Source organism: Lynx rufus, unplaced genomic scaffold, assembly GCF_022079265.1.
Source record: "Lynx rufus isolate CCGP_SWC_20201006 ecotype Redwood Valley unplaced genomic scaffold, mLynRuf1.p SCAF_61, whole genome shotgun sequence".
In the NCBI taxonomy this organism is placed as follows: Eukaryota; Metazoa; Chordata; class Mammalia; order Carnivora; family Felidae; genus Lynx; species Lynx rufus.
In genome coordinates this window covers 250162-276848 of record NW_025814880.1, presented here as the reverse complement: position 1 = coordinate 276848, position 26687 = coordinate 250162, and the positions used below count along the sequence as shown (strand labels likewise).

At 37.1% G+C, this 26687-nt stretch overlaps 1 protein-coding gene across 1 annotated transcript in view; it reads right to left on the bottom strand.

Annotated features, from left to right (window-relative positions):
• LOC124500912 (uncharacterized) overlaps positions 1 to 26687 on the bottom strand; it is a gene marked incomplete at its 3' end in the record, with an annotated part of 105456 nt that overhangs the window by 66923 nt on the left and 11846 nt on the right. The window contains exons 8-18 of the mRNA XM_047064782.1: positions 26435 to 26488; positions 24906 to 25010; positions 15780 to 15833; positions 7058 to 7111; positions 5544 to 5648; positions 4799 to 4852; positions 3936 to 4040; positions 3282 to 3335; positions 2493 to 2597; positions 1867 to 1920; positions 1418 to 1522 (exon numbers count right to left, since the gene is read on the bottom strand). Coding sequence (XP_046920738.1) covers positions 1418 to 1522; positions 1867 to 1920; positions 2493 to 2597; positions 3282 to 3335; positions 3936 to 4040; positions 4799 to 4852; positions 5544 to 5648; positions 7058 to 7111; positions 15780 to 15833; positions 24906 to 25010; positions 26435 to 26488 — 849 coding nt within the window. The remainder of the gene's footprint in view (positions 1 to 1417; positions 1523 to 1866; positions 1921 to 2492; positions 2598 to 3281; positions 3336 to 3935; positions 4041 to 4798; positions 4853 to 5543; positions 5649 to 7057; positions 7112 to 15779; positions 15834 to 24905; positions 25011 to 26434; positions 26489 to 26687) is intronic.

Below are 26687 nucleotides of genomic sequence, written 5' to 3'. Positions count from 1 at the left end.
CACAATGAAAATAATGTCAGAAGCCCAGAAGACAAATTTAAGACATATATTTTAAGGAAACAATTCCATTAAAAATTCCTTACATCTTCATTTTACCTGAGACCATTTAGAAAATGCCTGGATCTCAGGGAGTTAAGATGATCTCCATTAATACAAAGGTCTCTTGTATACTAGAAACTGAATCAGAAAAAGTGTGCTCTTCCTAGTATTTTGGATGCCATTATAAGCCATAGCTGAAGATACTACTGGAGTTGGCCAGGTATTCTGGTAACTTTACCTCATGTACCCACAAACAGCTGAGGAAGGGACCACTAATCTAGCTTGGTATGTTCTAAGATTGCTTCCTGCAGGAGATGTGTGTGAACTACATTAATGTATCAGAGCAGTTGATATGAAATATGGAAGGATGGAAGAGACTTCACATGGAGGAGAAGTTGAGAAAAATGTCCAGGGACATCATGCTATGTGTGTGAAACTACAAGCAGCTCAACATGGCTTGAACAGTAGAAAAATGAGAGAAGATATGTCCACACAGGCAGATGGAGCTTGAAGGTCTCGTGCACTATGATAAAAATCTTTGAACACGTTTTTGAGTGAAGATTTCATTAGACAGGAGGATAGATAGAAGAATGGCGTGTTGACTTCTCTATAAATAGATTTTCATATCCCTAGTATTTTGCTTTCTTATTATTTAGACTATTAGAGTCCTGACAGCACCCTCTGCAGTTTTTGGTATATTTACGGAAAGGTGATGCTGTTTTAGGTTAATTGTAATGAAGATCCAAGATTTATTCTGACTTTAAAATTGGGCTCTCCTCCAAGTATCCATCAATAGATGAATGGATAAAGACGTAGCACATATGTGTGTGTGTGTGTGTGTGTGTGTGTGTGTGTGTGTGTGTGTGTGTGATGGAGTATTATTCAGCCTTAAAAAAGAATGGAATCTTGCCATTTGCAACAACATGGATGGAGCTAAAGAGTATAATGCTAAGAGAAATGTTAAAGACAAATACTATATGATTTCACTCATATGTGAAATTTAAGAAACAAAATGAGTAAACAAAGAAAAAAAAAAAAAGAAGAGAGAGACAAACCAAGAAGTAGACTCTTAACTATAGAGAACAAACTGGTAGTTACCAGAGGGGAGGTGGGTGGGGAAATGGGTGAAACAGGTGATGGGGACGAAAGAGTATACTTATCACATATATATAGAATTGTTGATATATTGTATACCTGAAATAATATAATTTTCTATGTTAACTATATTGGAATTAAAATTAAAGACTTAAGTAAAAAAAATAAAATTGGGCTCTCCTCCAAGCTTTCTAACATGTATCTGTCAATTAAATCTATTTTCAAACATATCAGATATAAAAGAAAAATTTAAAAATGGCCTGAGGACATCTGTAGTGTTCACCATCAACTTGTAGATTTTTTGACAGCTTTGCAAGTTCCTCTTCCGTGAGCTCAAGTCCCAATTTTTTAAGGGTGTTGTCCAGGTTATTTACATGAACCTTTCCCCCTTAGGAAAGACAGAAGGTAGGAACATGAAAAAAAAGTGTATTATGCCAAAATTCTGCATGCATATCAACTTTCTATTTATTTACTTATTATGTTTGTTTGTTTAAGGTGAAGTGATTTTTTCGTGCATGGAGAAGGGGTGTACAGAGTTGAAAAAAAATGCAAGTTCCATATGGAACTTCCTACAAGATAAAATATACGCTGTTATCAGTTAAAATGTGGGTAGACTGCAAGAATCATAAATAAGGAATGATACCAAAGTGAGGAGCCAGGATTCATAATTGGAATAAAAGTGTCAAGTTGGGGAATGTCAGACAGTATGACTTTTAATTGGGTCTTACTCACCATTGAGACATTTCACACCCTTTAGCAACCTGTTGTGATATACCTTTCCAGCAGCTGTAAGAAAAGCCATAATTCATGCAATGGGGAAATTAACATGAAATCACAAAAATGGTGTGAAATTAATAATTTAAATAAATAATTTCAAAAATAACATTTTAAGAAGAGTTGTCTCTAATTTTTAGTTTATTTCATCTAATATAACGAAGTTTGGAAACAGAAACCTCTCTCCTTGTGACAAACCTCTTTATTCCAGTACCTGAGGAAGTCTCCTTGCTCAAACATGAGTATAGGTTCCCTTTGCTTTTAAATTTCTGCTTCCCATCTTTATTTTTTTGTCATGGATCTCCAATCTTTCTTTTTTTTTTTTCTCTTCTCATGATATGAACAAATTAGTAGCTTGATAGGTAACAATATGTTTAGCTGTTAATGTCAACTCTTGTCTAAAGGATTATTTAACTTCCAATATAAATTCTAAGCGACAGTGACAGGTTGCTATATACTTAGAACTCAATTTAATATTTTTTCTTTTATACTTTTGGAGAAAAATAAATAGAAACAAAGTTGGAAATATTTACACAGACCTAAAGACCAACAAAAGACCTCCATGACACCTCTATCAATCTCACCGTCAATTGGCAGTGTTTTCAGTAGCTTCTCTTTTTCCTGATCTGTGAGCTCAATCCCCAGGCTTCCCAGGAAAATTTTCAGGTCATTAGAATCGACCTTCTCATCTTTTAAGAGAGGGAACAATAGACATATAAGCTTTTGGAACTCTGGTATTATATCAAGTTGTAAAATATGTTCTATGAAGTTTAATGATATCCTAATATCAAGATGAGGTGTTAGGCGAAGATGTTCTCAATTGCAGAACCCTTGAGCATATCTTATGGTAATAAAGCACATCTTTATGAGCATATCTTATGGTATCTTATGGTAATAAGATACCACATTTATTATAAATTAAAGACCATTTTTCCTAAAGCTGGAAAAAAACAACTTTCAGAGTAAAATCTGATGAGTGAATTAAGATAACGCAGATTCTTATATAAATTATTCTTCAAAAACATTTGCTTTGGTAAGAATTATTGATGATATCAGGAATACATTATCTTGATCATTTCTAAGCTTCACCATGCCATTTTCTATACATTTCTAGATATTTTTCATTTAAACATTTGTGGCCCGAAGCATATTACTTGCACAAGTAACAGAAAACTTAGGATTTAAAATTGACATATAGTCTTGTATCCTAGTGGAGAAACTTTCCTAATGTCAATCCATCATTCATATATTTAAAAATAAAACATCAGAATTTATAAGATACCAGAAATACCACTGAAGAAAACTATAAACTATTATAAAGAAAACTATTATAAAGGACCGAAACCCTAGATTTACATCAACTTTTCATTTACCTGTAAAAGTTTGCAGTTCCTTCATTGGTGTTTTAGGAGAAGTCCTCCTATCAACTGCAGAAGAAAATTAAAGTCATAATGAGATATAAAAGACTCATGAAATATCGTGAAAAACAATGTGGGAGTAAATATAATAAATCCTAACTTACTATGTGCCAGGCATTATCTTAAGTACTTTATATATGCTTACTTAAGAACTATTTACTGAAGAATATCTTTCTAGGCTATTAATTTATTCAGTTTTCATTGTCTTCATTAATACTATAAAGAAAAGCCTAAACATAAAAACATGCCATTTCAAAAATATTAATTTTACTTATAGTTCTATACTATTTCAAAGCTATATGCATTAGTAATGGGAAGAAATTCAGAAGTACCGTCATCTAAGTGGCCTGCATATTTCTTTTTAAAATGTGGAAGACTGTCTTCTAGTGACCATAATATGGATAAAGAACATAAAAGACATTCATACAAAGGGCAATGTTTTCACGGTGACTTGGTAGCTGGCTGCTTATATGCTGTTTACATGCTTTGCCCATATTTATAGCTTCTTACTATCAGTGTAGATTACCATTCCTAAGGGCCCTTTCCCCCACAACCTTTATTGTCCAAGCTCTCCCAACACGGAACTATGGTATCTGGAAACTTGCTCACCATCACCAGGGAGATTTTGAGTCAGAGCCTCAAGTTCCTTATCTGAGAGCTTGATTCCCATATTATCCAGTATTGCGTTCAAGTCGTTGACATTGACTTTCCCATCTAAGGAAAGAGAGTCCATGAAGAAAATTATGTAACTTCAAAAAAGAGGTTCATAAACCTTTTAGAGACACATGCCCTGTTGTGAATTGCATGAGCTATATGCTAGTGTTCACAAAGATTACACATCATTTCGGGGGGGGGGTCATATATTCTCTAAAGCCTATTCACAGAACCCCCTTAGTAGTAAGGTTAATAATCCTTGTTCTAAAATGTGAAAAAAAAAACCACACCAATTTTAGAACAAGAGACTAAGGACCTTATTATGCCTATAGAGAAAGTCAACTATGACATTAGAATGAAGGTCACTTCTCGTGAGATTTGTCTTAGGGATCAGACTATAAAATACAAAGTTTTAAATACCATTGAATAAATGCTAAGTGAATTCTAGTTCTGGAGGCAAACATTTTTTACTGCTAAACAATAGGTTTTGATGACTGAATTCCCAGTTTAGTATTTATCTGCAGCTGATTAAATTCCCTGAATCAGTGCTAATCTTGTCTGTCACATTTTGCTATGCAAACTTGAAATCTGGTATTTTTTCTCTTGAAAAGTTTGGAAGAATCTTGAGAAAGTAGAAGGCTTTCTTCCTAGATATAAAGTAAAAGATCAGCAGCTAACGTGAAGCTTGATCTTCAGTGGGAGCATAAATTTGCAATCAGTATATATGATCAGTATAGCAGCAACCACTAATACCTTGGGAACAGTATAAAAGCAAGGATCCCATATTGGTCTGCACTCTCATTATGCTGCTCACGTACCTTTTAGAGACATCACAACTTCTAGCAACCTGTTTTGAAAGATCTTGTCATCATCTATAAGAAAAGGCAGAATTTAAGTCACAGAGAAATGTGGAAAATCACAGAGAAATTAGGAAAAATGACTTTTCGAGAGTTTTCTCTTATTTTAATAAAATTTGAGAGAACATTGGGTGAAATTTAGCACATCATGCACACCTCTGTTCTTCTTCCCAATCCTGCCTTTATTCACTTCCAATTATTAATCCTTTCTTCTTTCACAAATCCCAGTTTAACCTTTGTTTTTTCCTTTTTTGTTTTTCACTATTGATAAAAAGACCCATCGTAATGGAAATGCTGCTTCCTAATCTAAAAGTAAAACCACTTAGGGATTCATTTCAGGTATAAGTGGACATTCTAAAAAAATTTTTTTTTGAAATGGATTTTCTATTTCTAGAACTTAGGAAATGGAGATAATTTTAGAGCTTCTCGCAGACACAGAAATCTAAAACTTCTTTTTGGGGACAGCTGGGTGGCGCAGTTAATTAAGCATCCAACTCTTGGTTTTGGCTCAGGTCATATCTCACGGGTTGTGAGATCGAGCTCTGAGTCCGGCTCTGTGCTGACAGTGCGGAGCCTGCTTGGGATTCTTTCGCTCTCCCTCTCTCTCTGCTCCTCCCTAACTCACACATGCTCTCACCCCCTCAATATGAATAAATAAACTTAAAAAAAACCTCTCTTTGAATACATCAATATTTAAAATGCTTACCCTTAAAAGGAAGAGTTTTCACCAGCTCCAAGCATTCTTTACCTTTGAGCTCGATCCCCATGTTTCCCAGAACAGCTTTAACGCTATTGACATCAACATTTTCTCCTTAATAAAAAGATTAAAACAATGACATACATGGAATTTAAGTACAATCAAATTATTGCAAATAATTAAACTAAATTATGATGCTAAAACAATAGGATTATGAGCTGGGGAAAGTAATGATCACTGAGCTCTGTCCAAATACATGGAGATAATGTCACTTATGGAAACATAATTGGCTTTTTTTTTAAGTTTATTTATTTTTGAGACAGAGAGAGACAGAGCATGAATGGGGGAGGGGCAGAGAGAGAGGGAGACACAGAATCAGAAGCAGGCTCCAAGCTCTGAGCCATCAGCCCAGAGCCCGATGCAGGGCTCGAACTCACGGACCGTGATCATGACCTGAGCTGAAGTTGGACACTTAACCAACTGAGCCACCCAGGCGCCCCAGCTTTCTAAAGGCTAATAAGAGATGGCACTCTCACTCTTAAATACTGAGAACAATACTCAGGGGTGATCGGGGTAGGGGAGAGGGGAAAGTGGGTGACGGGCATTGAAGAGGGCACCTCTTGGGATGAGCACTGGGTGTTGTATGGAAACCAATTTGACAATAAATTATACTTAATAAAAAAACAAGAGAGAGAGAGAGATGGAACTCTCAACGGCGGTCATGAGAATGTATCCATAGGAGTTCCAACTATGGAGAACATAATTAACCAAGGGCCCCATCTTCTGCTTTGAAATTAACCTGTGTTTTTTTGCACTAATGCCATACGTATCATTGGCACTGGCCAATCACAAGTGCAGCCAAGAAACTAGGGGAGCCCTGTTCCTGGAAGATACAGGTTGGTGATTTTAACTAGAGGATTCTTGAAAGCACTTTCTCCAGGCCCTCCTCAGACTGCATGACAATCTAGGATGCTTCCGCCCAAACATTTCTTCCTCTTTCCTTCACCTGGTGACAGATTTGCCCTGCAGTCTGACAGCCTCCCAGCCTTTCAGGCATCCTCCTTATTTTCTCTTACGCAGGCATTTCCCCTAATAATGTCCTGCCATGTTTAACCCTGCCCCGGCTTTTGCTTCTTGGGAGGCTTGGACTAACATACTCAAAATGACAATGACACAAAGTGGGGATTATAGATCTCTTTTGTCAATTTTCAAGCTGCAGATGGCTCATCTTCATAATTCTATTGACATGAAGAATGTATCACCTCTCCTTTAAGTAATTACCAGGGTCTTTTCCAAAGATTCATTTCACCTTTTATTGTACATTTTGGCTGTCTTAAAATAAGGAAAATGAAGTGTATTCACGAAGAATACATCAGAAAATTCTCCAATTTCTGGGCTACTGGTTATGAAAACCTTAAACAAATAGGAGGTAAAAATGATAGAATTAGCCTAGCAATTAAGGCATGAAGAAAAACAGTTCTGTAAAAATTAGGATCCTATGTTTACATTAACTTCTCAATCACCTGTGACAGCTTTCACTCCATCCATCACTTTATTCAGATCAACTTTTCCATTAGCTATGAAGAGAAGGGACAATTGAGACATGTAATCAATGTCATGAGCTCCAAAAAACATACACAAAGGACATACGTTGATGGAAAATTCCAGATAAATTCCATTAATATCATAATTTTATACACACTTATATTAAATCTCTGAATTTCAAGGATTTAAGCTGATCTATTTTTCCAGTGTTTCTGGATCATTGGTATTTATCAGCTCTCTGGTAGCACTTCAGGTACTGCTGTGAGCCATGAGTGCCATAGCTCATATAGGAACCACTAATTCAAACTAGAGTGTTAAATGAATACATCATAGAGTATGTAGTGCCTGGCAAGTTAAAATATCACATTTTAACTAAAGGAAAGGGGAATGCATAGAAAGAGTCTTCTACATGGAAGAGAGGCTGAGAAATATAAAGTAAAACCACACCTGGGTACAACATATACAACAGATACATATGCAGTGCATGGAGAATTATAGTCGGTTCAGCACTGCAGAAGAATGAAGTATGGATTTGAGAAAGGAAAGTTCATACAAGAGAGGTAGGTTGGACTCAGATTATTAAGGGATTTGTAAGTAATTTTAAGAAGCTTAGCCTTTATCTACTAGGTTATATAGAATCATTGAGTGGTTGGTTATAAGTTCAGGAATGGTATGGACCAATTTGCATGTTATTTTAATTTTCTTTAAATTATAATTAATTTTATTATTACAAAATTACATTTATATTGAAATAGAGAGAGAGTGATGTCATCAAGATGGTGACATAAGTTTTTCCTGACTTCAGTCCCCCTCACAAAAAAACCATCTTGCAAGTATCCACAGACAAGACACCCTTGTGAAAATCCCAGGATATGGTTGTGAGGCTGATGAATCTCCCTGAACCACAGAGACTGAGAAGGACCACATTAGAAGGGTAAGACAATCAGCTATGCTCTGACTGCACTGCCCCTCTCCCAGGCTAGTATAGTGCTGCACTGAGAGGGCTTCCCAGAGCTATGGTTTCTCTGGTGGGAAAAAGAGAGCCCAAGGTAGACATCCAGCTCCTCCAGAGTTGTGGGTTGCTTCCTGGAAGGCCCACCTGGGTCCTGTCCCATAGGTATTGGGGGGGAGGTATCCGTGGGTCTTAACCATTTGAGATCAGAATGAGATGGAGAAGGGAAACATGGCTTACATTAACCAGCACTTGGATCTTGGCAGATTGTTTCTCCTAGCAGCAGTGCCTGAGTAGATATCTGACACAGTGGTTTTGCCCATCTGCAGAGCCAAGATGGTGGTCCCTCTGGCCAGGGAACCATTCTGCTTGAGTTCGGTCCCCAGCCAATAAGCCTTTCTGGCCTTGGAGCCTCTTCTATCACCCCATCCAGATGAGGAAGCAAATTCATGGCTCCTGCCTATTGCTGAGTATAGATAGTCCTCTGTCATGCCTGACCAGAAAACCTATTGAGACCATCCCAGAGACTGTGTAGATTACCCTACAGCTCCTCTTACAGCAGTGCCTGAGTGAAGAGCCCACTCATTGGCTCTGCCTCTCTGCAGAACTGAGCTAGTGGCACTATCTGGCCAGGGATATTGATGGATACTCCTGCCTGACTCAGGTACCCAGCCAATAAGCCTTATCAGCAAAGGAGCCTATGATATAGAGACTGGGCTGGGAAGGAAATTCAAAGCCCTGACCAGGGATGAATATAGCTTCCAGCCTTATCTGACCAAGAAGCCTAACCAGAACACCTGGGAAGTTGCATAGTCCATCCTACAGATCTGGTTATAATGGTGCCTGAGCAGAGACCCCAAAATTGACAACCTAGAAGAAACGGATAAATTATTCCTAGAAACATACAACCTACTGAGATTGAATCATGAAGAAACAGAAAATCTGAAGAGACCAAAAACAAGTAAGGATATTGAGTCAATAATCAAAATCTTCTTCCCCAAAAGTCCAGGACAAATGGTTTTATTGCTGAATTTTTACCATTTAATGAAGAGTTAACACCAATCCTTCTCAAATTCTTCCCAAAAAATTTAAGAGGAGGGAACACTGCCAAACTCATTTACAAGGTAGCATTTACCCTGATACCAAAGCCAGACAAAGATACTACAAAAAAATTAAAACTATAGGCCAATGTCCCTGACGAATATAAATGCAAAAATTCTCAACAAAATTCTAGCAAACCAATCAATAGCACATTAAAAGGATCATAGAGTAGGGGCGCCTGGGTGGCGCAGTCGGTTAAGCGTCCGACTTCAGCCAGGTCACGATCTCGCGCTCCGTGAGTTCGAGCCCCGCGTCAGGCTCTGGGCTGATGGCTCAGAGCCTGGAGCCTGTTTCCGATTCTGTGTCTCCCTCTCTCTCTGCCCCTCCTCCGTTCATGCTCTGTCTCTCTCTGTCCCAAAAATAAATAAAACGTTGAAAAAATAAAAATAAATAAATAAATAAAAGGATCATAGAGCATGATTAAGTGGGATTCATCCCTAGGATGCAAAGATATTTCACCATGTGCAAATCAATAAATGTGACATACTGCATTAATAGAATGAAAGATAAAAATCACATGATCATCTCCATTGATGCAGAAAAAGCATATGACAAAATTCAACATCCATTCATGATAAAAGCTGTCACTAAATTAGGTATAGAAGGAAAGAATCTCAACATAATAAAGGCCATGTATGACAATACTCAATACTTAACATCATACTCTAACAGTGAAAGGTTGAAAGCTTTTCCTCTATAATCAGAAATAAGACAAGTGCTCACTCTTACCACTCCTATTCAGTATAGTACTAGAAGTGTTAGCTAGAACAATTAGGCAAGAAAAGAAATAAAAGTCACCAGAATCGGAAAGAAAGAAAGAAAGGAAGGAAGGAAGGAAGGAAGGAAGGAAGGAAGGAAGGAAGGAAGGAAGAAGAAAGAAAGAAAGAAAGAAAGGAAGAAAGAAAGAAAGAAAGAAAGAAGTAAAAGTGTGTTTATTTGCAGATGACATTATTTTAAGTATAGAAAATCCTAAAGACTCAACCAAAAAAAAAAATAATAACTTGTTAAATTTAATGAATGAATTCAGTAAAGATGCAGGATACAAAATCAACATACAAAAAAATCAATGGTGTTTCTATATACTAACAATGAATTATCAGAAAAAGAAATGAAGAAAATAATCTCACTTACAACAGCATCACAAACTATAAAGTACTTAGGAGTAAATTTGGAAGAGACACAAATAGAAAGATATTCTGTGTTCATAGATTAGAAGAATTATTAACCTTAAAATGTCCACATTAAGGCAATGCCATCTATAGATTCAATGTAATTCTTAAGATTCCAATGGCATTTTTTACACATACATAAAACATAATCCTAAAATTCATTTGGAACCACAAAAGCTAAACCAATCCTCAAAAGAAGGGTAAAGCTGGAGGATCACAATTTTTTACTTCAAACTGTATTATAAAGCTATAGTAACCAAAACAGTATGGCACTGGCATAAAAACACACACTTGGACCAATGATGAGTTAGATACAAACTCATACATATATGGCCAACTTCTATTTGACACAGAAGCCAACAATATTCAAGCAAGCCTAGAATACTCAATGGAGAAAAGAGTGTCTTCATTAAATGGTGTTAGGAAAATTGGATATTTACATGACAAAGAGTGAGATTAGACCCCTGTCTTATACTGTTCACAAAAATCAACTCAAAATGAATTAAAGAATTAAATGGGGGCGCCTGGGTGGCGCAGTCGGTTAAGCGTCCGAATTCAGCAAGGTCACGATCTCGCGGTTCGTGAGTTCGAGTCCCGCGTCAGGCTCTGGGCTGATGGCTCGGAGCCTGGAGCCTGTTTCCGATTCTGTGTCTCCCTCTGTCTCTGCCCCTCCCCCGTTCATGCTCTGTCTCTCTCTGTCCCAAAAATAAATAAAAACGTTGAAAAAAAATTAAAAAAAAAAAAAAAAGAATTAAATGTAAGGCCTGAAATCGTACATAAAACTCCCAAGGGAAACGGAGAAAAAAGCTCTTTGATGTTGCTCTTGGCAATGCTTTTTTGGATGTGACTCCTATAAAGCACAAGCAACAATATAAAAAATAAATAAGTAGGGCTACATCAAACTGAAGAGCTTCTCTGCATGGCAAAATAACCATAAGAGACCCTTAAATACAGAGAACAAACTGAGGTTGATGAGGTTTGGAGGGGAGGTAAATGGGTGACAGGCACTAAGGAGGGCACTTTTCAGGATGAGCACTGGGTGTCATATGTAAGAGAGGAATCTCTGGGTTCTACTCTTGAAGCTAAGACTACACTGTATGTTCACTAACTTGAGAATAATAATAATAAAAAAAGAATCAACAAAATGAAAAGACAGCCTATGTAATGGAAGAAAATATTTACAAACCATATATCTTATAAGAGGTTAATATCCAAACTATATGAGGAACTCATATACCTCAATAACAAAGAAACCAAATAACACAATTTAAAAATGGGTGAAATATCTGAAAAGACATTTTTCCAAAGAAGATATTCAAAGGGCCAACAGGTCCATTAAAAGGTGGCTCATCCTCACTAATCATCAGGGAAATGTAAATCAAAACCACAATGAGGTAGCACCTCACACCTGTTAGAATGGCTATCATCAAAAAGACAAGAAATAGAAAGTACTGGTAAGGATGTGGGGGAAAGGGAAGCCTCGTGCACTGCTGGTGAAAGTGTAAATTGGTGCAGCCAACGTGAAGAGTATGAAGGTTCCTCAAAAAATTAAAAATGGAACTACATATGATCCAGAAATTATGACTTGGGTATATATCCAAAGTAAACAAAATCACTGTCTTGAAGAGATAACTGCATCTTCACATCCATTATAGCATAATTTATAATAGCAAAGAAATGGAAAAAACCTAAGCATCCATTGATGGAGGGATACATAACGAAAATGTGGGGTATATATACAATGGGATATGAGGGTATATATGGGGTATATATACAATCGGAATGAGTTTTGGAAGCGTGTGGGTGTTTAGGAATTTGTCCATTTCTTCTAGGTTGTCCAGTTTGTTGGCATATAATTTTTCATAGTATTCCCTGATAATTGCTTGTATCTCTGAGGGATTGGTTGTAATAATTCCATTTTCATTCATGATTTTATCTATTTGGGTCATCTCCCTTTTCTTTTTGAGAAGCCTGGCTAGAGGTTTATCGATTTTGTTTATTTTTTCAAAAAACCAACTCTTGGTTTCGTTGACCTGCTCTACAGTTTTTTAGATTCTATACTGTTTATTTCTGCTCTGATCTTTATTATTTCTCTTCTTCTGCTGGGTTTAGACTGTCTTTGCTGTTCTGCTTCTATTTCCTTTAGGTGTGCTGTTAGATTTTGTATTTGGGATTTTTCTTGTTTCTTGAGATAGGCCTGGATTGCAATGTATTTTCCTCTCAGGACTGCCTTCGCTGCGTCCCAAAGCGTTTGGATTGTTGTATTTTCATTTTCATTTGTTTCCATATATTTTTTAATTTCTTCTCTAATTGCCTGGTTGACCCATTCATTCTTTAGTAGGGTGTTCTTTAACCTCCATACTTTTGGAGGTTTTCCAGACTTTTTCCTGTGGTTGATTTCAAGCTTCATAGCATTGTGGTCTGAAAGTATGCATGGTATGATCTCAATTCTTGTATACTTATGAAGGGCTGTTTTGTGACCCAGTATGTGATCTATCTTGGAGAATGTTCCATGTGCACTCGAGAAGAAAGTATATTCTGTTGCTTTGGGATGCAGAGTTCTAAATATATCTGTCAGGTCCATCTGATCCAATGTATCATTCAGGACCCTTGTTTCTTTATTGACCGTGTGTCTAGATGATCTATCCATTTCTGTAAGTGGAGTGTTAAAGTCCCCTGCAATTACCACATTCTTATCAATAAGGTTGCTTATGTTTGTGAGTAATTGTTTTATATATTTGGGGGCTCCTGTATTCGGTGCATAGACATTTATAATTGTTAGCTCTTCCTGATGGATAGACCCTGTAATTATTATAGCATGCCCTTCTTCATCTCTTGTTACAGCCTTTAATTTAAAGTCTAGTTTGTCTGATATAAGTATGGCTACTCCAGCTTTCTTTTGACTTCCAGTGGCATGATAAATAGTTCTCCATCCCCTCACTCTCAATCTGAAGGTGTCCTCAGGTCTAAAATGAGTCTCTTGTAGACAGCAAATAGATGGGTCTTGTTTTTTTTTTTTTTTTATCCATTCTGATACCCTATGTCTTTTGGTTGGTGCATTTAGTCCATTTACATTCAGTGTTATTATAGAAAGATACAGGTTTAGAGTCATTGTGATGTCTGTAGGTTTCATGCTTGTAGCGATGTCTCTGGTACTTTGTCTCACAGGATCCCCCTTAGGATCTCTTGTAGGGCTGGTTTAGTGGTGACGAATTCCTTCAGGTTTTGTTTGTTTGGGAAGACCTTTATCTCTCCTTCTATTCTAAATGACAGACCTGCTGGATAAAGGATTCTCAGCTGCATATTTTTCCTGTTCATCACATTGAAGATCTCCTGCCATTCCTTTCTGGCCTGCCAAGTTTCAGAAGAGAGATCGGTCATGAGTCTTACAGGTCTCCCTCTGTATGTTAGAGCACGTTTATCCCTCGCTGCTTTCAGAATTTTCTCTTTATCCTTGTATTTTGCCAGTTTCACTATGATATGTCATGCAGAAGATCGATTCAAGTTACGTCTGAAGGGAGTTCTCTGTGCCTCTTGGATTTCTATGCCTTTTTCCTTCCCCAGATCAGGGAAGTTCTCAGCTATGATTTCTTCAAGTACACCTTCAGCACCTTTCCCTCTCTCTTCCTCCTCTGGAATACCAATTATGCGTAGATTATTTCTTTTTAGTGCATCACTTAGTTCTCTAATTTTCCCCTCATACTCCTGGATTTTTTTATCTCTCTTTTTCTCAGCTTCTTCTTTTTCCATAATTTTATCTTCTAGTTCACCTATTCTCCCCTCTGCCTCTTCAATCTGAAGCGTGGTCATTTCCATTTTATTTTGCAGCTCGTTTATCGCATTTTTTAGCTCCTCCTGACTATTCCTTAGTCCCTTGATCTCTGAAGCAAGAGATTCTCTGCTGTCCTCTATACTGTTTTCAAGCCCAGTGATTAATTTTATGACTATTACTGGAAATTCACTTTCTGTTACGTTGTTTAAATCCTTTTTGATCAGTTCGTTAGCTGTCGTTATTTCCTGGAGATTCTTTTGAGGGGAATTCTTCCGTTTGGTCATTTTGGATAGTTTCTGGAGGGGTGTGGAACTGCAGGGCACTTCCCCTGTGCTGTCTTGAATAACTCGCGTTGGTGGGCGGGGCCGCAGTCAGACCTGATGTCTGCCCCCAGCCCACCGCTGGGGCCACAGTCAGACTGGTGTGTGCCTTCTCTTCCCCTCTCCTAGGGGCGGGATTCACTGTGGGGTGGCGTGGCCTCTCTGGGCTACTTGCACACTGCCTGGCTTGTGGTGCTGGGGATCTGGCGTATTAGCTGGGGTAGATAGGCAAGGTGCATGGGGGGCGGGAGGGGCAGGCTCAGCTCACTTCTCCTTCTGTGGTCCGCTTTGGGAGGGGCCCTGCAGCAGCTGGAGGGAGTCAGGCGCGCCGCCGGAGGTGTGGGTCCGCAGAAGCACAGCGTTGGGTGTTTGCGTGGTGCAAGCAAGTTCCCTGGCAGGAACTGGTTCCCTTTAGGATTTTGGCTGGGGGGTGGGTGAGGGAGATGGCGCTGGTGAGCGCCTTTCTTCCCTGCCAAACTGAGCTCTGTCCTCGCGGGGCTCAGCAACTCTCCCTCCCATTGTCCTCCAGACCTCCTCTTCTCCGAGCAGAGCTGTTAGCTTATAACCTTCCAGATGTGAAGTCCCGCTTGCTGTCGGAACACACTCCGTCCGGTCCCTCCGCTTCTGCAAGCCAGACTCGGGGGCTCTGCTTGGCCGGCGGGCTGCCCCTCCACCCCAACTCCCTCCCGCCAGTCCGTAGCACGCACCGCCTCTCCGCCCTTCCTACCCTCTTCCGTGGGCCTCTCGTCTGTGCTTGGCTGCTAGTCTTCTGGCAGTTTTCTGGGTTATTTAGGCAGGTGTAGGTGGAATCTAAGTGATCAGCAGGACTTGCGGTGAGCCCAGTGTCCTCCTACGCCGCCATCTTCCTCTCCGTCCTAACTCTACCATTCACTGATTTAATACAGAATATTTTTCCCCAACATAGAAGAGGTGTCATATATTAATGTCAAATTAAAAAAAAAAAGAATTTGCTACCAAGACACAGAATTGAAACTATTTATTTTTATTTATTATTTTGAAAGAGAAAGAGAGACAGAGAGAGAGAGAGAATGAGTGAGGGGCAGAGATAAAGAGAGGGACAGAAATCCCAAGCAGGCTCCATGTTTTCAGGGCAGAGCCCCATGTGGCGCTTGATATCATGAACCTCAGACCATGACCGGAGGCAAAATCAAAAGTCAGCTGCTTAACCAACTGAGCCACCCAGGCACCCCAGAATTTAAATTTTATTAGTAACATGCAGAGATTTAAAAGTCTAACTCTAAGAAATTAGATAAAAAACGATCTATCAAATGAAGGATAAAATGGTAGAATAAGCAAAGAAATAAAAGTCTTTGAAATATAATTTTGACTAAAACTTATATTCTTAGATTTATATTAACTTCTCACCTGTAAGAGTTTTCACTCCATCCATCAATTTATCAAGATCAACCTTCCCATTATCTATAAAAAAAAGGTAAAGATAAAAATAATAAAATGATGCAGACTCAGAAAAACAGAGTATGAAAACCTTATATTGTGAAAGTCCACTTCTTTTCATTGTGCTCTATGTCAATCCTCAACTTATAAATCCAGTTCTTCAGAAATTCTATGATAGAAGACGTGCCCTATTCCCTATCAGAGGTGAGCCAACTATCGTCCATTGGCCAAATCCAGCCCACTGCCACGTATCTTTTTATTTTTTCACCGCCTATTTTTATATGGCCCATGAGCTAAGAATCATTTTTACATTTTCAAATGATTGTAAAACCCAAAAGGATATTATTTGTGACACATACAACTTACACAAATTTAAAATTTTAGTGTCCGTAAATAAAATTTTATTGGAACGCAGCCTCACTAATTTGTTTACACATTGTTTACAGCTGCTTTTGTACTACAACAACATTATTGAGAAGTAGGACAGAGATCACATCATCCACAAAGCCTGAAGTATTTATTATTTGCCCTTTATAGAAACATTGCTGACCCTGCCCTAGAAGATAGAGTCCACTCAGAGGCAATTTATACTCCTGAATTGTTTAGATTCACCCTACTTTATAAACCTGGAAGAAACTATTATTGATGTTGGCCATGTTCTATGACCCTGCTCAATTATGGTATATCCATAAAGCCTACCTATCATTGTATAATAAAAGGAAAAATGAAGTAATCTTTCATATATTCCCAATATAATTTTTTTAAAAAGTCTTTTCAATTACTATGATAATCATGGAATGGCTAGTGACATATGACTGGTGTATTTTTGAAGCAATTGTTAAAAAACTTCATTCATCTCATCATAGGCAAATTTCCCTTTTTTTTCTTATTTTCCACTATTTACTTAGTCATCACACATTAGTTACTGACAAGTGGTCAAGAAGTTCCTAAGAAGAGTTCCTAAGAAGAGGTATGGTATTTAACAGGATCACAAAAGATTGCCACTGAAACTGCTAGGTTGGCTCGTCACATTTCCACAGATTTTGATGGTAATGAGACAATGAGCCCAAATGGATTAAGATAGTTTATTACTTATACCCAAGAAGTAAGATCAGCATGGTGTTGGATCTCTGCCACTTTAGTCCCAGAATACAACACGGAACCAGCTGGACAGTGGACTGGTGGGACATGCGATGAGTTGCTCTGCTGCTGGGAAGCTCACTCAAATGGTACCCAACAAGTTTTATAGACTTATACAGAAATCTGCAGTTGTATCCTAAGGGAGAGAGGCGGAAAGTTGTGTTCAACCGAAACTAAGGAGATGAATGAGAAATGACCTTGTGACCGTCTCCTGTAGATAGGGAAACAGATGGAGACACTGCTTGGTGGCAGCTCTTCACAAGGCTGTCTACTTCCCCTTGTTCCAGGAGGAATTGTGATGCTTTCAAGAAAGACTATGGTAAGATTGTGGTCAAGATATATTTATGTGGCCTAGGTGGAGATGTGCAAAGTTGTTAGAGAAGAACCATTTCCCTCAAATTACATATCTAATATTTGAAATATGCTAGGTCTTAAGGGCACAAAGATAATTAAAGTACACTTTCTACTTTCAAGGACTTCAGAGTTTGGAAAAACTGGTTATGCTGAGTAAACAAAATTCAGAGATAGTGTACTTTTATGGAAGACTCTGATCAAATTGCCTGAAATTTTCCCATATACACCACATAGGAATTTTCCTTTTCCATAAATAACAAGTTAAATTAGGAGATTATTATCTATTATTGTCGAGCCAAGTATTTTATCTATTTATATATATATTTTTAATATAATTTACTGTCAAATTGGCTTACATACAACACTCAATACTCATCCCAACAAGTGCCCTCCTCAATGCCCACCACCCTCTTTCCCCTCTCCCCCACCCTCCATCAACCCTCAGTTTGTTCTCTGTATTTAAGTATCTCTTGTGGTTTGCCTCCCTCCCTCTCTGTAACTATTTCTTTTTTTTCCCCTTCTCATCTCCCATGGTCTTCTGTTAAGTTTCTCAAGATCCACATGAGTAAAAACATATGATATCTGTCTTTCTCTGACTTACTTATTTCACTTAGCATAATACCTTCCGGTTCCATCCACGTTGCCGCAAATGGCATGATTTTATTCTTTCTCATTGCCAAGTAGTATTCCATTGTATATATAAACCATATTTGCTCTATCCATTCATCAGTTGATGGACATTTTGGCTCTTTCCATAATTTGGCTATTGTTGAAAGTGCTGCTATCAACATTGGGGTACATGAGCCCCTATGCATCAGCACTCCTGTATCCCTTGGGTAAATTCCTAGCAGTGGGTCATAGGATAGTTCTATTTTTAGTTTTCTGAGGAACCTCCACACTGTTTTCCAGAGCAGCTCTACCAGTTTGCATTCCCACCAACAGTGCAAGAGGGTTCCCATTTCTTCACATCCTGGCCAGCATCTATAATCACCTGATTTGTTCATTTTAGCCACTCTGACCCCTCTGATCACTTGGTGTGACGTGGTATCTCAGCGTGAGTGTGGCCTTGATTTGTATTTCCCTGATGATGAGTGATATCGAGCATCGCTTCATGTGTCCATTGGCCATCTGGATGTCTTCTTTGGAAAAGTGTCTATTCATGTCTTCTGCCCATTTCTTCACTGGATTATTTGTTTTTCAGGTGTGGAGTTTGCGAGTTCTTTATAGATTTTGGATACTAGCCCTTTATCCGATATGTCATTTGCAAATATCTTCTCCCATTCCGTTCCATCGGTTGCCTTTTAGTTTTGTTGATTGTTTCCTTTGTAGTGCAGAAGCCTTTTATCTTGATGAGGTCCCAATAGTTCATTTTTGCTTTTAATTTCCTTGCCTTTGGAGAGGTGTCGAGCAAAAATTGCTGTGGCTGAGGTCAAAGAGGTTGTTGCCTTTAAGCAAAGTATTTTAAATATACATATGTCCTATCGTAAAAGATAGATTACAAACTGTAAGAAGAATATGAAAATCATCTAGGCCTGGAAATCGGCTAACTTCCTTTTTTTTCCTTATCATTTAGAATATTTATTTTATATCATTGAACGATGTTTAGAGTTAAACCGATTTTTAAAATATCACTCTTATGCAGGGGCGCCTGGGTGGCTCAGTTGGTTGAGCATCCGACTTCGGCTCAGGTCAAGATCTCGCAGTCTGTGAGGTCAAGCTCCCCACCTCGGGCTCTATGCTGACAGCTCAGAGCCTGGAGCCTGCTTCAGATTCTGTGTCTCCCTCTCTCTCTGCCCCTTCCCTGCTTGTAGTCTCTCTCTTTCTCTCAAAGATAAATAAGAAACATTAAAAAAAATTTAAAAATTAAAAAAAATTAAAATGTCACGCTTATGCAAACATAAAAATATGTGAGATAAACTTGCAATTACTATAATTTCATATTTAGAATCTAATTCTTTTAAACTGCTGTTCAGCTCTTCAACTCAGAATCACTGGTGTCTGCTTTTGTCTCCAAAATATTGTCCAGTGTGCTATCAACAGCACTGGTGACACAGCATTTCTTAGATGAGGGCTCCACTAGAGTTTTTTATTTAAAGCGAACAAGAAATTAAAAATGTTTCTTGAGAGTAGTTGACACATAAGGCTACATTGGTTTTAGGTGTACAACGCAGTCATCTGATAGGTTTTTATACGTGATGCCACAGCACCACAGGTCCAGCTACCATCTGTCACCATACAACGCTATTACAATATCATTGATTATATTCCTTATACGGTGTCTTTTATTCCCATGATTTATTCATTCCATTACTGGAAGCCTGTATCTCCTACTCCTCTGCATCCATTTTGCTAATACTCACATCCCCACCCCTCTGGCAATCAGTTTGTTCTCTGTATTTACAGGTCTGATTAGTTTTTTTGTTCGTTTATTGACTTTTTTTTTTAGATTCTACGTGTGAGTGAATTGATATATTTGTCTTTCTCTGACTTACTTCACTTAGCATAATACCCTCTAGGTCCATCTGTGTTGTCCCAAATGGCAAGATTTCATCTTTCTTGACGAATATGGCTGAGTAATATTCCAGTGTGTGTGTCTTCTTTGTCCATTCATCTATTGATAGGCACTTAGGACGCTTCCATATTGTGGCTATTACAAATAATGCTGCAATAAACATAGAGTGCATCTATCTTTTTGAATTAGTATTTTTGTTTTCTTTGGGTAAATACTCAGTAGTGGAATTATTGGATTGTATGGTATTTCTAGTTTTACTTTCTTGAGGAACCTCCATACTGTTTTCCATAGTGGCTATACCAATTTACATTCCCATCAGTAGTGCACAAGAGTTCTTTTCCCCTACATCCTCACCAACAATTGTTATCCTCACCAACACTTACTATTCTCAATGTTTTGATTTTAGCCAGTCTGACAGGTCTGAGTTGATATCTCATTGTGGTTTTTATTTGCACTTCTCTGATAATGAGTGATACTGAGCATCTTTTCATGTGTCTTTTGGCCATCTGTATGACTTCTTTGGAAAAGTATCTATTCAGATCCTATGCTCATTTTAAAAATCAGATTTTTTTTTTTTTTGGTGTTGAGTTGTATAAGTTCTTCATATTTTTTGGATATTAACCCCTTATTGGATATATCATTTGCAAATATCTTCTCCCATTCAGTAGGTTGCTTTTTTGTTTTGTTGATAGTTTCCACCACTGTGCAAAAAAGGCTTTTATTTTGAGGTAGTCCCAATAGTTTACTTTTGCTTTTGTTTCCCTTGTGTTAGAAGACATATCTAGAAAAATGTTGCTACAGCTGGTATCAAAGAGATTACTGCTTGTGTTCTCTTCTAGGACTTTTATGGTTTCAGGTCTCACAGTTAGGTTTTTAATACATTTTGAATTTATTTTTGTGTATGGTATTAAAGAGTAGTCCAGTTTCATTATTTTATATGTAGCTGTCTAGTTTTCCGGACAAATGGTCCAACAATACCATTTGTTGAAGAAACTGTCTATTCTCTATTGTATATTCTTGCCTCTTTTGTCATAGATTAATTGACCATATCATCACGGGGTTATTTCTGGGCTCTCTATTCTGTTCCTTTGATCCCTGTGTCTATTTTTATGCCAGCACCATACTGTTTTGATTAGTATGGCTTTGAAGTAGATCTTGAAATATGGAATTGTGACATCTCCAACTTTGTTTTTCTTTCTCAAGATTACTTTGGCTATTTGGGGTCTTTTGCAGTTCCAAACAAATTTTAGGATTATTTTTTCTAGTTTTGTAGAACGCGCTTTTGGTAAATTGCACTGAATTGTAGGTTGCTTTGGATAGTATGGACATTTTAACAATATTTGTTCTTCCAATCCCTAAGCATGGAATATCTTTCTATTTGTTTGTTGTGTCATCTTCAAATTCTTTCACCAATGTGTTATAGTTTTCAGAGCACAGATTTTTTTCCCTCTTTGGTTAAATTTATTCCTATGTCATTCTTTTTGGTGCAATTAAAGTTAACAAGAAATTTTGACAAGTTGATGTCTGATGTCCATCCTCATTGCTTGGAACTTTATTTTACCTTTGTGAGGGATTTGGCAGTTTCTTTTGCCTTCACTTACACTGTATGGTGTATCATAGGCAATTCTTTTGTGTATGCATCATTAACAACAGGTAGTATAGATTTTCTACTTGTGGGTTTCTTTCTTTCTTAGGTCCAAAAAGCATTTTGTTGTAGCTTTGCAATAAAATTTTGAAAAACAGAATTGTGGTCTTTCCTCCAATGGTGAGATGTTTTCTTCACTAATCATAAATTTATACTTTGCCACTGTTTCCATGCTTTTCCTGTATACACAACTTTCCCTTCAATTCTTAATGACAGCGCAATTTTTTTGGAGAAGTTTTTAAACAGCAATTAAACTCAACACATGGGGTACCAACAATACACAACTTAAAGTGGTAATGTGCCACAGTGACAGGCTAAAACCAAATTCACAAATGCAGACTCAATGACAAGAATGTAATAACTCTACTATGTGATTGGTAACAATTATAAGATGCATCCTGATTCACATGCTAAAATGTGAAAGTATTATTTACATATATATTTTTTTAATTTTTTTAACTTTAAAGAATATATATTTTTTAAATAATGAAATATGAGGCTGATTCTGATTCTGCCACGGCCGTATCAGCTCTCTACAATCTATTTTTCCTGATGATTAGACTAAAAGTCTAAAGAAAACACAAAAAGCAACAACACTAGACTATAGAAGAGGACCAAAACTTGCAGAAGTGACTGGCAACGGGAGTGAGCCTTCTGTTTTGGTTTTCTCTTTTCCCTAATGGCTTTGTCCTGAGGGTGGGGCCCCAATCACAGAACTGCAAGGCAGAGCAGGAAGCTAAGACTGATAAAAACTCCATCTCTTTGACCAGGGAAACCTGGAAAAGAGGCCCCTTCAGGTTGGAAAATATGGGGTAATTCCAGAGAGGAGAGAACAATGGAGAAAGGGATCCCCTAATTCTGTGTATGAATCTGTAAAAGTCTTGGGCTCACTTTTGAGTTGTGCATGCATGAGACAGATACAAAGAAAGCATTCTTGCAACGGCTTTGAGAACTGAATTAAGATTTAAACCAGGGCCCAAGTCTCAGACTAACCCAAGTGGCACACGCAGACAGACCCATAGCAGTAAAACAAAGCTTTGTAGAATGAACTGAGACTGGAACCATCCAGAGAAATGGGAGATGGAATTTGTGTTCTGAATCTCAGAGTTGATTACCTGCTAAAACAAAACCCACCAGCATTGTTCAATGAATTTTAAAAGGACCCAGAGTCTACACAACAAAATAGTTGACAAAGTTGAGGATACAACTCAGAATTATTTAACATACAAAAAGTTAGGAAAATGAGATCAATTATCAAGTGGAAAGGCAATCAACACATGCCAATCCTTGGATGACTCAAGTGTTAGAATTATCAAAAAAAAAAAAAAAAAAAGGCTCTAAAACAAATATTTTGGTCACAGAATCCCTTTACACTGTTAGAAGTTTTTGGAGACTCCAAAGAGCGTCTGATTATCTTGTATGCTAAATCGTAAAACAAGTGTTAATAAAATTCAAAGGACTGAAATCATGCAAAGTATGCTCGCTGACCACAACAGAGTTAAATTAGAAATGAACAACCAAAGGAAATCCGAGAAATTCAAATCTTCTGAAATCAAACAACACATTTCAAAGTAATCCATGAGTCAAAGAAGAAATTACAAGAGAAATTAGAATGTATTTTTATCTGAATAAAAATTAAATACATGAGACACAGTGAAGGTGGCGCTTAAAGTAAAATTTATAGCCTTAAATAACTATGTTAGAGAAGAAGAGAGATCTCAAATCCATAATTAAGTCTTTATCTTCATCTAGGAAAGTAAGAGCAAGCCAAACCAAAGACAAGCAGAAGGAAGAAAATAATGAAGATTAGAGAGGATATGAGAACAATGACAGAGAAACTCAATGCAACCAAACATTTAGTCTTCGAAAACATCATCAAAATTGACTAGCCAAGAAAAAAAGAGAGAGGACACAGATGACTAAAATTAGTAATGAAAGAAAGGATTAACCCATTGAACTTAACAGTAATTTAAAGGCTAAAGAGGGAATACTGTGAACAACTTTATGCCAGAAATTAAACAACTTACATGAAATAGATTCCAAAATGGACACAAGCTGCCAAAATGGAATAAAAAAGAAACAGAAAATCTGAATAGTGTTGCAACACACAAGAAAATTTAGCATTGGAAATTTTCTCAGAGAGAAGGGACTATGTCCAGATGGCTTCTTTGGTAAATTATTACAAATAATTAAAGAAATAATATCAGTCCTACATAAATTATTTCAGAAAACAGAAGTGGGAAAAAACACCAATTCATTCTATGAGGCTAGTGCTACCTTAATACGAAAGCTAGACAAAGACATCACAAGACAAACTCCAGTGGTGATGCCTTGTAATGATACCGGGAAGGGATGAGTTTTAGTAGAAAAATCAAGAGCTCGGACTAAGACAAGTTAAGTTACAAGTTATTGGAGCTATCCAAGTGGAGACTGCAAATAGGTAGTAAATAAACCAAATAGAGATCCAAGGAGTGTTTTAGGTTAGGAATATCTATCAGTGATTCATTACCATACAGATAGAATTCAGAGCTCAAAAAGTAGGTAAGATCACTTAGAGAACCCATCAGAGCCTTGAGTTATTTCAACGTTTTGAAAGAAGGTACAGAAAAGTAGAAGAGGGGAAGATAAGATGGGGAGAAAAAAACCCCAACTAGTCTTATGATCAGGTTTACATAGAAATGGATCATTCTGCCCACTGTGTGTAGAGTGGATTTAAAAGTAACAAAATTATAGGCAGAGAGAGAGTTATCTAGCAGTCTAAGAAGAGATAAAAAGAAATAGAAAGAAGGGTAGTGATACAGGGCTAAAGAGTAGGAATGGATTTTAAAAATATTTAGGAGTTTAAATAGGCAACAGCAATAATTAAGTGGATAGAGATTTCTGGCAGGGTCAGTGAAGCAGAAAAAAGGATGATCAGTTTAAAAAGATATGGAATATATTAGATTACAAATTTTATCCTTGAACAGCTATTTGGGGTGGACTAAATAGAAATGTCTCAGAAGATTTAGAATAAAATAGTTTGAAGACTGGGGAGAAGACTGGAAAGAATATAACTGATGGTTCAAACAGATGGTTAAAAGTAGGGGTTCATAAAATCACTCAGGGAGAACACATAAGACAAAAAAGCAAATGGTTCAGATTGGAAGAACTAAGAAATGAAGCGTTAGCCAGCGTATGATCACTTTTAAATTTAATCCGTAGAAGTTTTATTCTACATTCTGACTATTCCTCAGATAAACATTCTGGCTTCTCTGGTTTCTGTATGAAAACATGTTGATAACTTTAAATTTTAAAAATGAGGCAGGATTTCTTTTTACTTTAGAATGGGTTCTACTCTAAGATACATTTCCTTTCAGCATCAAATAATCCTAATTTCAAAAATTCTCATATGCACATTCACAGGCAAAGCTCTGCAGAAACGCAGAGAAATAACCACAGTGCTTACCGTTAACGGGTAGGTTATCTGTTAGACTTTGAAGCTCCTCTCCTGTGAGCACGATTCCCATGTTTTCTAGAACAGTATTGACTTTACTTCTTTCAACCTTCCCTCCTTAGGAAAGAGACATAAAGAATGACAAAAAATGTTAAAATATGAAAGAACATTAAATACTAGAAATCTATCAGTGCTCTGTTACTATTATATTGAAAATGTTTTTACTATTAATATGAAAAAACTAGGAATAAGGAAAAATAGAATCCTTTTCAGTACTATTAATATTGCTTTGAAACATGAGTACCAAACTCTATTTTAACATCGTGTTAAAGAGCCTTAAGCTTTGCCTTGATGAAACTATGGACAAGAAATAATTTATGAAGGGATTTTGCAACTTAAGCTAAAGACAACTAATTGAATTTGCAGTAGAGAAGGATTTTGAAAAAAAACTCTCAGTTGCCAAAAAACTTGTACTGCTTTCCACTGGAACTTGACAATTACTTTACGCCTGGTTTATCCATACTGTGAAAACAGTTTATGAACACTGATTTTTTGGTGAATATTTTAAGATAGAACACTATTTGTATTAGTTAAAAAGAATAGATAATTATCTTGTAAACTACCTAGCATGGTAGTTTACAGAGGGCTTTAGTTAAAATGTTAAAAATTTAGTTAAAAATGTTCTGAAGCTGAAGCAGGAGCTGAGGCTCAGAGTGCATGGAAAGGAAAATTTATTATTAAAATTGTAAAACAGGAGGCCTAGAGACTAGAAAAACTAGATAGATAGGGAAAGAGAACGACAGGGAGGCCGACAAGTATCTGGCTATCATTGTCTCATTTTTAAGGTGACGATTTAGTTGATAAAGACACATAGCAAGATGCTATCAAATGGGCAGCATGGTGGACAACTTCCACATTAAATTAAAAAATAATCCTGCTCCCACTCTTCTGGAGGGCCTAGGAATGCCAAGAGGCACTCTTCTTTTGACAGGTGACTCCTCTCAATAGGTACCAAGTGGCAGAGCTTTTAAGTCATTTCTTCATTCTCTTTATGTTCTTCTCTTCTTTTGGACTAAGCACTAGGAGGGAAAGCAAAACCAAAACAAATCCTAGGCACAAGTTGGTACCTTTGCCTACATTTTTTTTTTCTGTCTTAACTGAATCTCACTAAAAACACATTCTTTTTAGAGGAATTATAATGAACATTAATTTATGATTTGGATTCTATCAGGAAACAATGTCCAATATTTCTAACAATAGAAACTATTTTTATTTTCTTTGCTTAACTAATTTTCAGACTACCTATCATTCTCTTCATGTTTTGTTTTATCTACCTAGAATTCAATTTACACTTTCAAGATTAAGTTATGAAAAATACAAGAAAATGTGGGACCTACAAAGATTTAAAAAAAACTCATCACAAAATACCTCTTTTAAAATAAAGAAACTACATTTAAAAATCAGTTCATAAAAGGATGGCTTGGGTAAAGCTCTAATGATATAAATTAAAATGTTAAATCTCAAACTGCTCATTAACTCACCTTTGAAAGACTTCAGACCATCCAACAATCTATTTTGATAGATCTTCCCAGAAGCTACAATGCAAATCACACTCTATGTCAGACAAAGCATTCTATAGATGCTCAGAAACATAATACATATACTTCAGAATTTCAGGGAGAGTTTTCATTTACTGAGTAAATATGTTCTTATTCATCCTCGAATAACAACAAAAAAATGAGACGGGATACAATAGTGACAGTTATGCCATTCTAAACCCCTGACAGAACAGTT